General features: G+C 32.3%; 1 protein-coding gene across 8 annotated transcripts in view; it reads left to right on the forward strand.

Moving 5' to 3' along the window:
• The window catches only part of FAM135A (family with sequence similarity 135 member A), a 136,169-nt gene that overhangs the window by 61,132 nt on the left and 61,758 nt on the right, over nt 1–13,279 (forward strand). For 5 of the 8 annotated variants that reach the window (XM_055134702.1, XM_055134701.1, XM_055134704.1 and 2 more), the window contains 4 exons: nt 142–315; nt 4,839–4,965; nt 6,025–6,178; nt 10,342–10,419. In XM_055134702.1, coding sequence (XP_054990677.1) covers nt 142–315; nt 4,839–4,965; nt 6,025–6,178; nt 10,342–10,419 — 533 coding nt within the window. The remainder of the gene's footprint in view (nt 1–141; nt 316–4,838; nt 4,966–6,024; nt 6,179–10,341; nt 10,420–13,279) is intronic. The other 3 variants (XM_004605887.2, XM_004605886.2, XM_055134706.1) reach the window with 1 other exon arrangement.

The raw sequence follows: 13,279 nt of genomic DNA on the forward strand, positions 1-13,279 counted from the left end.
GTATGCTAACTTAAGATTTATTCTCATTTTAAGTTTAAAAATAAATAACTCAGTACCTTAATGTTTTGATAATTTAAATGATAAAATAATTGGCTTACTCTGTACTCCATACCTTATATACAATTGTATTGCTTTTTATAGGACAGATGATCTGAACGCCTTGCAACTAATAAGTAGCCGCACATTGAAACTGCACTTTAGCCTCCATAGAGGCCTTCATCATCATGCTAATGTTATGTTTGATTATTTCCACCTTTCTGTTGTGTCTGTTACAATACATGCATCATTGGTTGCACTACACCAGCCTCTAATAAGGTAAATTTAACCAAAACCCTATTCCAGTTTATTACTATTCTATATTTTTATATTGAAAAATTTACTTTGATCAAGCTAGCTGAAATAGTGAAGAATTTTTAAATGCATAATTATTTGTTTTAAATCTTTTAATTTTATACTAAAATAATAAAACAAAATTCAGAGCATAGAACATTATTACAAAGAAGCATGATAATACCTCTGTCGGATAAACTGACTAAGAAAAATAAGATGGAAATAATGATAAATAGATTATTTGTTCTTTATTTACTTTTTTATACAATGCTGTAATATAGTTGTCTTCTGTAAAAAAGAAAAGTAAACTTCTTAGGTTTCTTTTGGTTTTATTTTCTCAAGTGGGCTAATTTTTTAAAAATTTTTCTTTTATTTATTTTAATTTTTTTATTGAATCACCATGAGATATACAGTTACAAAGTTGTTCACAATTGGGTTTCAGTCACACAGCGTTCCAATACCCTTCCTTTCACCAGTGTACATTTCCTACCACCAATGTCCCAGTTTCCCTCCCACTACCCCCATCCCCCAGCTTGCCTCTGTGGCAGGCACTTTTCTTCTTTTCTTCCTCTCTCTCACTCTCCTATTTTCTGTTTGAGCATTATGGTTTGCAGTACAGATACTGAATGGTCATCATGTTTGCCCCTTTACCTGCATTCAGCACTCAGTTCTTGTGCAGAGTGATCATTTACAGCTATCTCCGTCATAGTAGACTTCTCTATCCTAACTGCCTTCCACCACTTGCAGCAAGCTTCCCCAACCTTAAGCCAGTTCTCCTAGTCCTTATTTCTACTGTCCTTGGGTTTTAGTCTCCTACTATGTTTTTTTTTATATCTCACAAATAAGTTCAGTGACTCTGTGCCTATACCTCTCCTGACTCATTTCACTCAGCATTATACTCTCCATGTCCATCCATTTGTAAGCAAATTTCATGACTTCATTCTTCTTGGTACATAGTATTCCATTGTGTAGATGTACATGGTTAGTTTCTTTATCCAGTCATCTGTCTTCAGGCACTTGAGTTGTTTCCAGATTCTGGCTATGGTGAATAGTGAATAGTGCGGCAGTGAACATAGAAGTGCAGATGGCTTTTCTGAAGTATGTTTAGGCCCCTGGGGTATATTCCCAGAAGTAGTATAGCTGGGTTATATGGAAGCTTAATTTCTAGATTTTTGAGAATTGTCTATATTGTTTTCCAAAAGGGGTAGACTAGTCGGCATTCCCACCAACAATGAATAAGAGTCCCTTTCTCCCTGCATCCTCCGCAGCACTGGTTGTTCTTGTTCTTTTTTGATTTGTGCCAGTCTCTGGTGTGAAATGATATCTCATTGTTATTTTGATTTACATCTCCCTGATGACTAGGGATGTAGAGCATTTATTCATGTCCCTTTTGGGCATTTGATTTTCATGTTTTTCAATTTATACTATGTAGTAATTCTTATTTTCTAAGTTATTAATCATTTTGATAGGTCTTTACTAAAGCTTCTACAACTTATTTCCTGGGGCCATAGGGATTGTACAGCAGACAGAATGCTTGTCTTGCACAAGGCTGACCTGGGTTCAATCCCTGGCACCCTGTATAGCCCTCTGTGCCCCACCAGGAATGATCCCTAATTGCAGAGCCAGGAGTAAGTTTGAGCACCATGGATGTGACCCTAAAATCAAAAAAATAAAAAACTACTTCCTATACTTTTCAAGTTTAAAGATATACAGTACAGATTATTCTGGATTATAATGGGTTGGGATACATTTTCCCCCCATATTTCAATTAAATGAGTTATCTCTCACTAAGAATACAACTCAAATTGTAAAATATCTTTATGGGCAAAAAATTAAGGTGGTGGCTTACCTAAACATTTCAAATAGATTTGATTTCTGAACAGTCTATACAATTTCCCACACTGTAATATGATTCTGACAACTGATTAGGGATGATACTTAGAGTTACATTGTGAAACTGATTTATCAGAAAACAAAATTAAAGATAATTTTGTAGAAATGCTCTCATTTTATAGCTGACCAACACACTGTCATGTAGCCCACAAGTAGTAGTCTTCTATGCATTGTTTTAAGAACTATAATTGATTATATCATTGTGTTATCCCATGATCTCCTTTAATGTTTAGGGTTAGAAAGAAGTTATCTGGATAACTTGCTTTTTCTTTCTTATTCTGTATGGTCTATAACTATTTGTTTTGCCATTTTTGTCTTACCTCTTAGACCTTTAAGAACCAGTGGTTCTACAGCTTTTATAAACAAGAAAGTATTTGCATTGTTATATGTAATTTTATTAAAAACTTTGAAATTTAGGTGTTTATCTGAGTAAGTTAGTATATGACATCACTAAAAATTTTTAGACAAGTATTTTTTATTTGTAATAAAACTTTGAATTAAGTAGTATGCAATATTTTTATGTGAATTACATGTAAGGTAATAATGCTAAAACTATGTTCATAAAAAAGTCTAATTTTCTGAATCACCTAATTTTGTAATCTCAACAAAAATCTGTTTAACTTTTTAAAAGCTAAAAAACTTTCAGCTATTCCTTTTTCTTTGTGATACTCTTAGTTTCTCTCCTTAGAAATGTACAATTTATAAAAGTTAGCTTAGGGTATTGATGTTGCTTTATAGGGTCCTGTAAATAGAGTAGTGCTAATTCTAGTGAGTTAAATGTGTGCTTCCTCTTGCAATGCAGCAGTTTTTGCCACAGACTAGTAGGAGAAAGGGGAACCTCATCTCCTAGAGACCATTTTCTGGAAGGAGAAGACATTTTTGGCTCAGGATCAGAAGCCATGAGGATTAACTGTTGGCTCTGGTTAGTGAATGGAAAAGATAATGAGTGCCTGCAACAGCTGAGGTTGCTGTTCTTTACCTAGCTCGTGATACTCCCTTTCTTGCTGCTAGAACTTTAACCCAAAACGAGCAGCATCTTTCCCTGTCTTTCTTTGCCTGTAAATGAGAGGTTGAAAAGGGAAGCAGTGAACTGGTAGAGGAAAAAAGCTTGTTGCTGGTGGCATGCTGGTAAAAGGGTCATTCCTCACTATGCTTTAACAAATTTTTCTTGAAGCTTTATTATAGGTGAACTTTTTATATCCTCTAAACACAATTAAAATGTTTTTATTATATATATTATATTTTTTGAAAAAAGTTTTTTGTGGTGCCAGAGCATTAGTTTATCAGGCAGAGCACTTGCTTTGCACTTAGCTGACCCCCATTTGATCCCCGTACAACATAGGATTCCCGGAGCCCATGAAAAGGAGCCCTGTACACAGAGCGAGGAGTAAGCCTTAACACTGCTGGCTATAGCCCCAAAACAAAACAATAACAAAAAAAATTTTTTTTAAAGTTATTTTTAAAAGTTTCTGTACTCAATTAGCTTAGACATTAAATTAATTACTAATAGTAAATGGGATTCACATTAGTCCTTTTTATTTTGCTATGTCCTTTTTATTTCTTTTTGCATATCTATTTCTTATGTGTGAGTTTTTTGAAACACAGCTTTTATGACAGTTTTGAAGAATACATCAATAGCATGTGAAATGCACCTTTGGCTTGCAGCTTTCTTCTTTTCTGGGAAATACATGTTTACTTTCCCAAAGCAAATTGATTTTGCAGATGAAAGTTGCTGTTGCTATAGCAATCCCTTTTACCATATAGTCCATATGTTTTAGCCCATATATAAGCTAGCCAATATTTTATATCAAATTTGCATATTATTTTTTTAAACCATCAATAAGAATGAATGAAAAAAATTTCTTCTAACTCAGTGGACTTTCTGGAATTGTAAATGCAATGTTAACGTTCACAACAGTTGTTCATACCAGTGATTGAGATAGTGTCTTGAAACACTTATAAAAGTTATCTTAATTGGGTTTTTAACTTTCATGAGGCAAATGCCTAGAGAAGAGCCCATTGACTTGAGTATGTATTTTGTATACAGGAGGCTTGGTTTTGTTTTTGTGTACTGACTGGGCCCCTGAGCACTGCCAGGAGTGACCCCAGGCACAAAACCAGGAGTAAGCCCTTGAGTACTGTCAGGTATAGTTCAAAAACAAAAAAATAAGTAATAAAGGGCACAAGTAGATTTAGTAGATTTAGTAAATTTTTTTTACATATACTGGGAGTCCTTTATTTCTAAAATAGCACCCATATTTGATTGTTCAACTTTATAAATCCGGTAAATGGTTCTGATAGATCCTTGTTTCCATATTAAAGCTTAGCTTTCATTTGCCATCAAACTGCTATGGATCTCTCTATTTTTTTATGTCTAGAATTTTTTGAGGTTCCTTGAAACCAAATCATAGAGAGGTAATAAACATCTAGTCTTGCTTTTTTATATTCTTTTATCTTTATACTAATTCAAATTATTAACATAGTTGCAAAATTACTTTAGATTACTTTGAAAACTGCAAAACCTTTGCTCTTTTATTCTTACAATACTTCCTTTTGTAAATTTTTGGATTAACATTCAGATATTTAAAGACAATAATAATGTAATACTTTTCCAGCTTTCCTCGTCCTATGAAGACTACATGGTTAAATAGAAATGCACCAGCACAAAACAAAGATTCTGTGATTCCTTCTCTTGAAAGTGTGGTCTTCGGTATTAACTATACAAAACAGTTATCAGCAGATGTAAGAATTGAATATATTTATAAATTATTACTTCTCAATTTTCAAATGAAATGTTTGACTGTTTTATCCATAAATGTGACATTTCTTTTATTAGTAATTTGAACTCAGCAATATTACAAATATATATAATTCAGTATGACCTCCATTTATGCATTATGAAAACTCACTGGAGGAATTGTACAGGGATTAAGACATTTGCCTTGCATGCAGCTGTCTCTGATTCCTGATTTAATCAAGATACAACCTGTGTTCATGTGAGCATTACCAGGAAAGCTGTGCATAGAGCTGGGAGTAGTCCCTAAGCACTGTTGGGTATGGCTACCCACCCCCTTCTCAACCCCCCACCAGAAAATACGGAAAGAAAACTGTAAAATCTTTTTTGATAGCTAGTTGTTTTATTTAATTCATTATTTTCACCTCTTGCTCCCTAAATAGACTTAGTCAGATCAGTCCTAAGGAGTGTGTAAAGAGCAATTCCTAGAGTTGCAGCCATGAGTAGTACAAGTATAGCATTAGTTTTCTAAAAGAAAGGAGGATGTTCTACAAAAGTAATGTGTTCCTCAACCCAAGTGAAATTTGAGCCTCATTTTTAAAATTGTCTTTAATCTGCTTGATTTAGACATTTTCTGTAACTTATATGATGAAAACACATCCCTTGGGGGTGGAGAGATAGTGCAGCAGGTAGGGCATTTATTTGCCTTGTATGCAGCTGACCCGGGTTCAATCCCGGCATCCCATTTTGTTCCCCAAGTACTGCCAGGAGTAATTCCTGAGCACAGATCAAGAATTAACTCCTGAGCTTTGCTGGTTATGGCCGCTCAAAAAGCAAAAAAAATAAATAAAATAAATAAAAAATAAAAAACAGACCCTGCCCCTCATTTCATATGTTTAAATTACTTATGTGATCAGTAATAGTTCCATAAAATAGTGCTGGGTTTCTTAATATGTTTCAGAATAAATAGTTCTGAAGGTTGTTTTATTTTTCTATTTTAAGTGTTATGTTTTTAGATTCTGTCATTGTTACTAATACTTTCTATCCGAAATATGTTCTTTATTTAGGGTTGCAGTTTCATCATCGCAGACTCTTTCCTACATCATGCCTATCATTTTCACTATACTCTTTGTGCCACTTTGCTGCTAGCCTTCAAGGGATTGCACAGCTACTTCATTACGGTAACAGAAGAGATTCCCTCTTGTCAGAAACTAGAACTGGGTATGTTAAAAGTAGCCAGACCTATCCTCTACTTCAAGTCATTCTCTTTAGATTGCTACTTGTCTATAAACTCTGCCATAATTGTTCTCTACTAAATCTACGTCATGTGCTTCACTTTTATTTCTCAATTCCATCTTTTTCAACCCTCAGTGTAATTACTTTTTGCACTTAAAAAAACAGTATCTTTTAGAAATAACTTCTTGGTACTGTGTTTGAAATAAGCCTTTTGGTAGATTTCTTTTTTAAGCCATATGTCAGTAGACTATTCTTAAAATATAACCAGGAAGCATACCTTAGAGCAAACGTAATTATCTGCAGAATTGTAGGAAGATAAAGTCATACATACTTTCAAATATTTATAGTCTCAGCAGTTTTAGTACTTAGAACATTTTTATACATATATTTCAAGTTATCACTGATCTTTTGAAGCTTTTCTTTGGAGATGACATTAGTCAGAACATTTAAAAAGTATTTGATCATTTAAAGAGCTTTAATTTTAGTATAGCAGTGGTATCTGCATACATGCTATAGTATATAGTAAAACATTACATTTTTATTTTATTTTGTGTACCTTGTATATAAATACATTCATATTGTGCCACATAAAAAAGTCATATTTTTAAATTTTATATGTCATTTCTAGTTTTCAAATATTCTTTTTTTAGAAGAGACATTATTGCTATTAGCAAAATAACTTCAATTTTTTAGTTTTATTAGCTTTTATTTTCACATGTCAGCGAGTAGCTCATCGTATGATGCACATTTTAGTTATTTCTTTAGAACAAGGTCTTGCTATTATATACTTGAATAAATCAGGAACTAATTATTTTACTTAATCAGAGGGTTTTTTAAAAATACTTCTTTGTGGGGGCCAGTGAGATAGTATAACAGGTAGGGCACTTGGTCCTCACACAACCAACCTGAGTTTCTGAGCACTGCCAGGTATGGCCCCAAAACTTAAAAACAAAAAAGGAATATTTGGTTCTCAAAAATCTCAGTATTTTAAAAATATTGACACCCTCCTGGATTTGATGATTATTATTAATGTAAAATATTTCATTTTTATAAATGTATATTTGGGATTCAAATTAGTTGTAAAAATGTATGTTTTGTACCTCATTTAAATTTAACTGAGATTTTGCTGGATATTCTGCCACTGCTCAGCTGTATTTGATTAATGCCATAGTCAGTATATTCAGTCAGTTCATTTACATTTTTTTGCACATAATTAGAAGCATCACTATATTGACTCCTTACGTTGTTTAATTCAAAAATTTCAATATAGGGGACTGGAGCAATAGCACAGCGGCTAGGGCATTTGCCTTGCACGCAGCCAACCCGGGTTCGATTCCCAGCATCCCATATGGTCCCCTGAGCACCACCAGGAGTAATTCCTGAGTGCAGAGCCAGGAGTAACCCCTGAGCATTGCCGGGTGTGACCCAAAAAGAAAAAAAAAATCCCAATATATGCAAAACTCAAGCAATGGAAAAATAAGATTATGGGGTGTTTTTTTGTGTTTGTGTTCTCATATAAACAAAACTAATAGTGTGGAATATTTTGATTACTATTCTCTGACTTCTTATCAACTATATACTGAAAGATAGGACAAGGGTTACATGCTCTTACCTTGCATTTGACATGGTTCAATTCCCCCTACTACTTAGTCCCTGAGCACTGCCAAATGTAGCTCCTGAACCAGGCACCCAGAAGCAAGCTCTGAGCCACTGCTAGGTGTGACCCATCTCTTCCCATTCACCCCACTCCTCAGAAACCTAAATTCTAAATTAAACCATGTACTTAGAATCCTTATGTTTCCCTGAGAACAATCCTATAGGAAGCTACTTTTTTCAAATAAAATATTTTATATGAAAAAATTTTCATGCTCTTTTGAAAACAATGAAAAAAATATTTGTAGTATAAAACTAATTTACGCTTTTGTGTAGCCTCAGTTAATAAAATTATCCCTCATGTACTTTTTAACTTAGTTCTTTAAAACTGAAACACATTTTCTTAGAAAAGTTATATTTCAAATTTTGTTTAGTTTAGATTTAATACCTAGGCCACAGAAATATTTAACTGCATATTAACCCAGGTTTGATTCCTCCGCCCGACTCGGAGAACCTGGCAAGCTAATGAGAGTATCTCGCCCGCATGCAGAGCCTGACAAGCTACCCATGACATACTCGGTATGCCAAAAACAGTAACAACAAGTCTCACAATGGAGACGTTACTGGTGCCCGCTCGAGCAAATCAGTGAGCAACGGGGTGACAGTGACAATGATTAAAAAGGAAACTGCACCATGTTCCTGACAAGAAGTCTTACTAGAGATATGAGCCTTATAAGGTGTATGTAATGGTATTTCTACAAGGAAATGTGTTAATTATTTCAGTGCCATTGGAGGATTTAAGGAGTTTTATTATTTTGTCAAAATGCTGAAGAATACATGTTTGGAACTATTTCTGTTTCATCTTTGAAACTATGAATACAAAAGGGTTTCAGTTATAAAGTTTGTAAAAGGAATGGAACCAGATATGTGAGTTAGAAAATGTTGAGAACATTGGAAATTCAGAGAAGACTTCTAAATGGTATCAATCACATGGACTTTTCAGGAGCACTATTATGTTAAGTATTTTAGCTAAGGGGAAATTTGAGTGTCTAAATAGATCTCTTGAGTTCTCTTCTTCCCTTATACGTAATCTGTCTGGCTCTGAGGAAGGACAGAGAAACTTACCATTCAAGGCTATTCATGTATTTTTCATGAGAAATTTAAATATGAGATGGGCCTATAACTGCCTATACATGTACAAAAGATGTTGATTTGCCTGCCTGTAATTTTTAAATAGATTTAGTATTAATATTTGTAAATGAAAACTGTACATGAACCACATCTTAATATAGAAACAATATTTCCCTAAAAAATAGTGTTTATTGGTAAAATTTTTAATTGAACTTTAGTTACTGAACCTTTTGAGATCACAGTATGATAGTTCATTTGTTTTTAAAATTTTTAGTTTTTCACCAGACGACTTGTCACATGTTATTTTGGGCCTACAGATATAAAATAGGAATAAATAATAATTAAGAGCCCTGATATTTTAAGAATCAGCTACTAAAGGATCAGCTTTATTCTAAATAATTTGCTTAAATTTTTTTACCAGAAATAGAAATGTAAAGCAAGAACTAACTTGCTTTTAAATGTGTATTTGTTCAAAATATTTTTGTTGAGTGAGAATGAATGATTCTCAATTCACAATTGTTTTTGTTGTTAACTTAAAACTGCAGATATCAACACAAAATTTAGAGCAATTTTCTAGAAATTTTTTAAATAAAAACATTTTTAATTGCTAATATTTTGCATTACTCTTAAACTTTCCATAACAATTTGTATGTTTTTTTTATAAATTTTAATTCTTAAATTTTGGGAAAACATCTAAAACTACTATTCACTACTCAAAATAAAATTATTACATATTCAAAACTTATTTTTATCATTGCAAAATTAAATTTTAGACACAGGATTAGATCCATAATATTAACTAGTTCTTAATAAAAGTATAAAGTAATTCCTGTTAGAGACTCTATATTTCTATTATGTAACAATTTTCTTGAGTATACTAGATATCTATCTAAAAATCTTAGCTTCTACTACATTTTGAAAAATATTTCTGGACTCATATATAAACTAACTCTTGGAATTCCTTTCTGCTTTTGGCTTTCTTTTCTCCTAGATGAATGATGTACATTATTTTTATGACAAATAGTTAACTATTCATTTGGTGCAAAGAGCTCTTATTGAATAGGCTATGAAATTTAGACATTGGCAAGCCATTTAACCTTTTCTGGGGCCCCATTATATGCACTTATAAAAAGCAAATTTTTACTTAAGCTCTGAGATCCCTGCTTATTCTTAACTTCTCAAAAATTAAAATATAAAAATAATGTTGGATTATGATACTTTGGATGCTGTTAAATAGAAAATAACTAATAAAAATTTGAATGTACATCATTTGTAATTCTAATAAGCTAATTAACACTCTGCTTTAGTGCTCTAACAGCACTATCAAGTCATATTAAGTCTATTATTAACAAGTTGAAAACTTCTAGTAAATTTGTCATAAAAGGAATATAATAACTAGTGCTATGTGCAATCCTTATAACTAGCCAAGGCCAACATGCAGGTCCTTTATGATCGCCTTCTCAGAAGAAAACAGCTACGAACACAGAAAGACACCTATCTAGGTACGTTTGCAAATAGGTTAATAATCCCTGTAATTAGTATGGAATTTTGCTTTAAATTATTTAAACTCTGGTTTCTCTTCAAATCGTATAAATCTTTCGCCATTTTAAATTAGTGTCAAATATAACTTGCATTTATTTATATACTATTTAATAACTTATTTTTAGAATCTAGTTGGCTTGTAGAAACTTTGTTTTTTTGTATTATGGTTTAATTTAATACAAAAATTAAATCATATTCATCAATACTGAAATTGATAAGTGCAAAAATTTCTTTATTTTTCAAAACTTTCTAGAGTTTCTACAAAGAATAATTTCTAGAGTCCATCTCTTGTCATAATTTGTTAGTTTGATATTACTCTTACGAACTTACTCGGAAATTTATCCTTGGATAGGGCTAATGATAAAGTGTGATTTAAAAACTGAAGCTAATTTTATAAAATCCATATACAAAAAACATTTCAGTATCTGGTTTTGTTTGTTAAGTCAGTTTACAGTTATTTTTTATTCCTGAATTTAGAAAGCAAAATAATACCAAATCACCACTATTCAGATATAAGCCATTAAAAAAATATTCTGACCTCATAACTTTTTGGCATATTTTCCTATATATTTTTCCTATATTTTCTTTTAGAACAACAATAGTACTTCTCTGTTATTTTGAAAGCTTTTACTTTGTGTTGAGTCACATTGACATTTTTTAAATTTTGAAAAGCCATATAAATAAAAAATGAAATTATGTTTTGTTTCTAGTTATCAGAATTTTAAATATACAAAGGGAAATTTGGTAAATGCTTTCTCAGCATTTCTTAGATGAAAACTAACTCAGAAATGTCTATATTTTAATCTTTACTAGAACCGTTAAGAAACAAATTTTCTTAATAGGAATGTGGAAAAAAGAGAGGCTAAAAAGATTTATAAAAATTTATAGTAGGGGCCAGAGTGATTAATACAGGGGATAGGATGCTTGCGTTGGACAGAACCAACCTGGATTCAATCCCCAGCATCCTATATGGTTCCCAGAGCCTGCTAGGAATGATCCCTGAGTGCAAAGGCAGGAGTAAGCCCTGAGCAAGTGCGTCCAGTAAATTGGCCCCAAAAATTAGAAAACAAACAAAATTTATAGTATGAGATCCTTGTTAGCAATAAAAATATATTTCTCATTAAACTATTACTGCCTTCCTGTCAACATTCATGTGGACATTTTAAATAATTTTATAGGATTGTTCTTATATATGAGACATATTTAAAGACCTAGTTTTGGTTGTGTAGAAAAGAGCTTGCTGAATACTGAAGTATAATAAAGTTAATTGAATAGTAATTTTAATTGAAATATTTCATACTTCACTGTCATCCCGTTGCTCATCGATTTGCTCAAGCAGGCACCAGTAACCGCTCCATTGTGAGACTTATTGTTTTTTTGGCATATCAAGTACACCACGGGTAGCTTGCCAGGCTCTGCCTTGCGGGCAAGATACTCTTGGTAGCTTGCCGGGCTCTCCGAGAGGGGCTATTGTGTTAGCATTTTCTGAACTGTTACAAATATCTGTTTAGTGAATGGTGAGTAGATTTATAAAACTAAAATGTATTTACTCTTACCGAGCCACTCCATTTTGTGAAACTTACATGTATCATAACAGTAAGAGTGCTAGTAAATAAAAATATGTATATAATCATATTTATGATTCCATTGCTTTTGTTTAAGCAAAACACTGACCCTAGAGATAATTTGCCCATGTTGGGCAAAGAGTGAAATATGGAAGATATCATAAGATACTAATAAGAAGGAATAATGTGTGGTCATTTTTTTTTAAATGATTTAGGGTTTCAGATTTCCAAGGATTCCTGCTGAAAGAAAATAAGATCATTGACTTTGAGGGTCATTTGAATGCAAAGATTTTAAAGTTATTTTACTTTCAGACATTAAGATGTTCTTTGCATTGAAATAGTTCTCAATAAACAATGTAAATATACCAAATTATTCACTTTAAGTTTTCATTGTATAAAAAAATGATCATATAAATTTATTTTTCATATAGCACAGTGGGCAGGGCATTTGCCTTGCACTCGACCGACCCGGGGTTCGATTCCTCCGCCCCTCTCGGAGAGCCCGGCAAACTATCGAGAGTATCTTGCCCACACGGCAGAGCCTGGCAAGCTACCCATGGCTTATCCGATATGCCAAAAACAGTAACAAGTCTCACAATGGAAAGTTACTGGTGCCCGCTCGAGCAAATTGAGCAACAGGATGACAGTGAAACAGTGATATAAATTTTATTATAAACAATTTATTACATAAAAAAATATTTTAAAGCTCAAAATTTCAAAAAGATTGTTTTTATTTAAAAATATGTATACATAGAGTATTTAACCTTCTCTGACATGAAAAGGATATAGGTAAATGAAAATAGATGTTCACATCTGGAAGTTGTGAACAACTCTTAATTCCAGGCCTATATATTAATATAATTTTGCTTCTTTTTTTTTAAATATTAGAAAGCTTAATATTCAAAATCACTGATTTGTCTGACTTTTGAAGGTTCAGTGGATTCTTGTGTTATTGGTTGACCAACTTTCTTGTTATATATTATTTTCTAAATTAATTTTATTTATATTAAAACTTATATGTGTTTTATTGGTTTTAATTACCAGTATTCTCATCTTAGCTTGGGTCGTATTTTATGTGCTATAAATAATATTTTTATTGTTTTTAAACTTATTAAAAAGTCGTAAGTTTTCAGTTTATGTGATTATAAACTGATAAATTAATTCAGGGAAGTCCATAGAAAATATTCTTGCCTTTGTGTAAGAATTATCAATTAAACTTTCTTTCAGCAACTATTATGGACTATTTTAGAAACTT

Source organism: Sorex araneus, chromosome 4 (assembly GCF_027595985.1).
Source record: "Sorex araneus isolate mSorAra2 chromosome 4, mSorAra2.pri, whole genome shotgun sequence".
Lineage (NCBI taxonomy): Eukaryota > Metazoa > Chordata > Mammalia > Eulipotyphla > Soricidae > Sorex > Sorex araneus.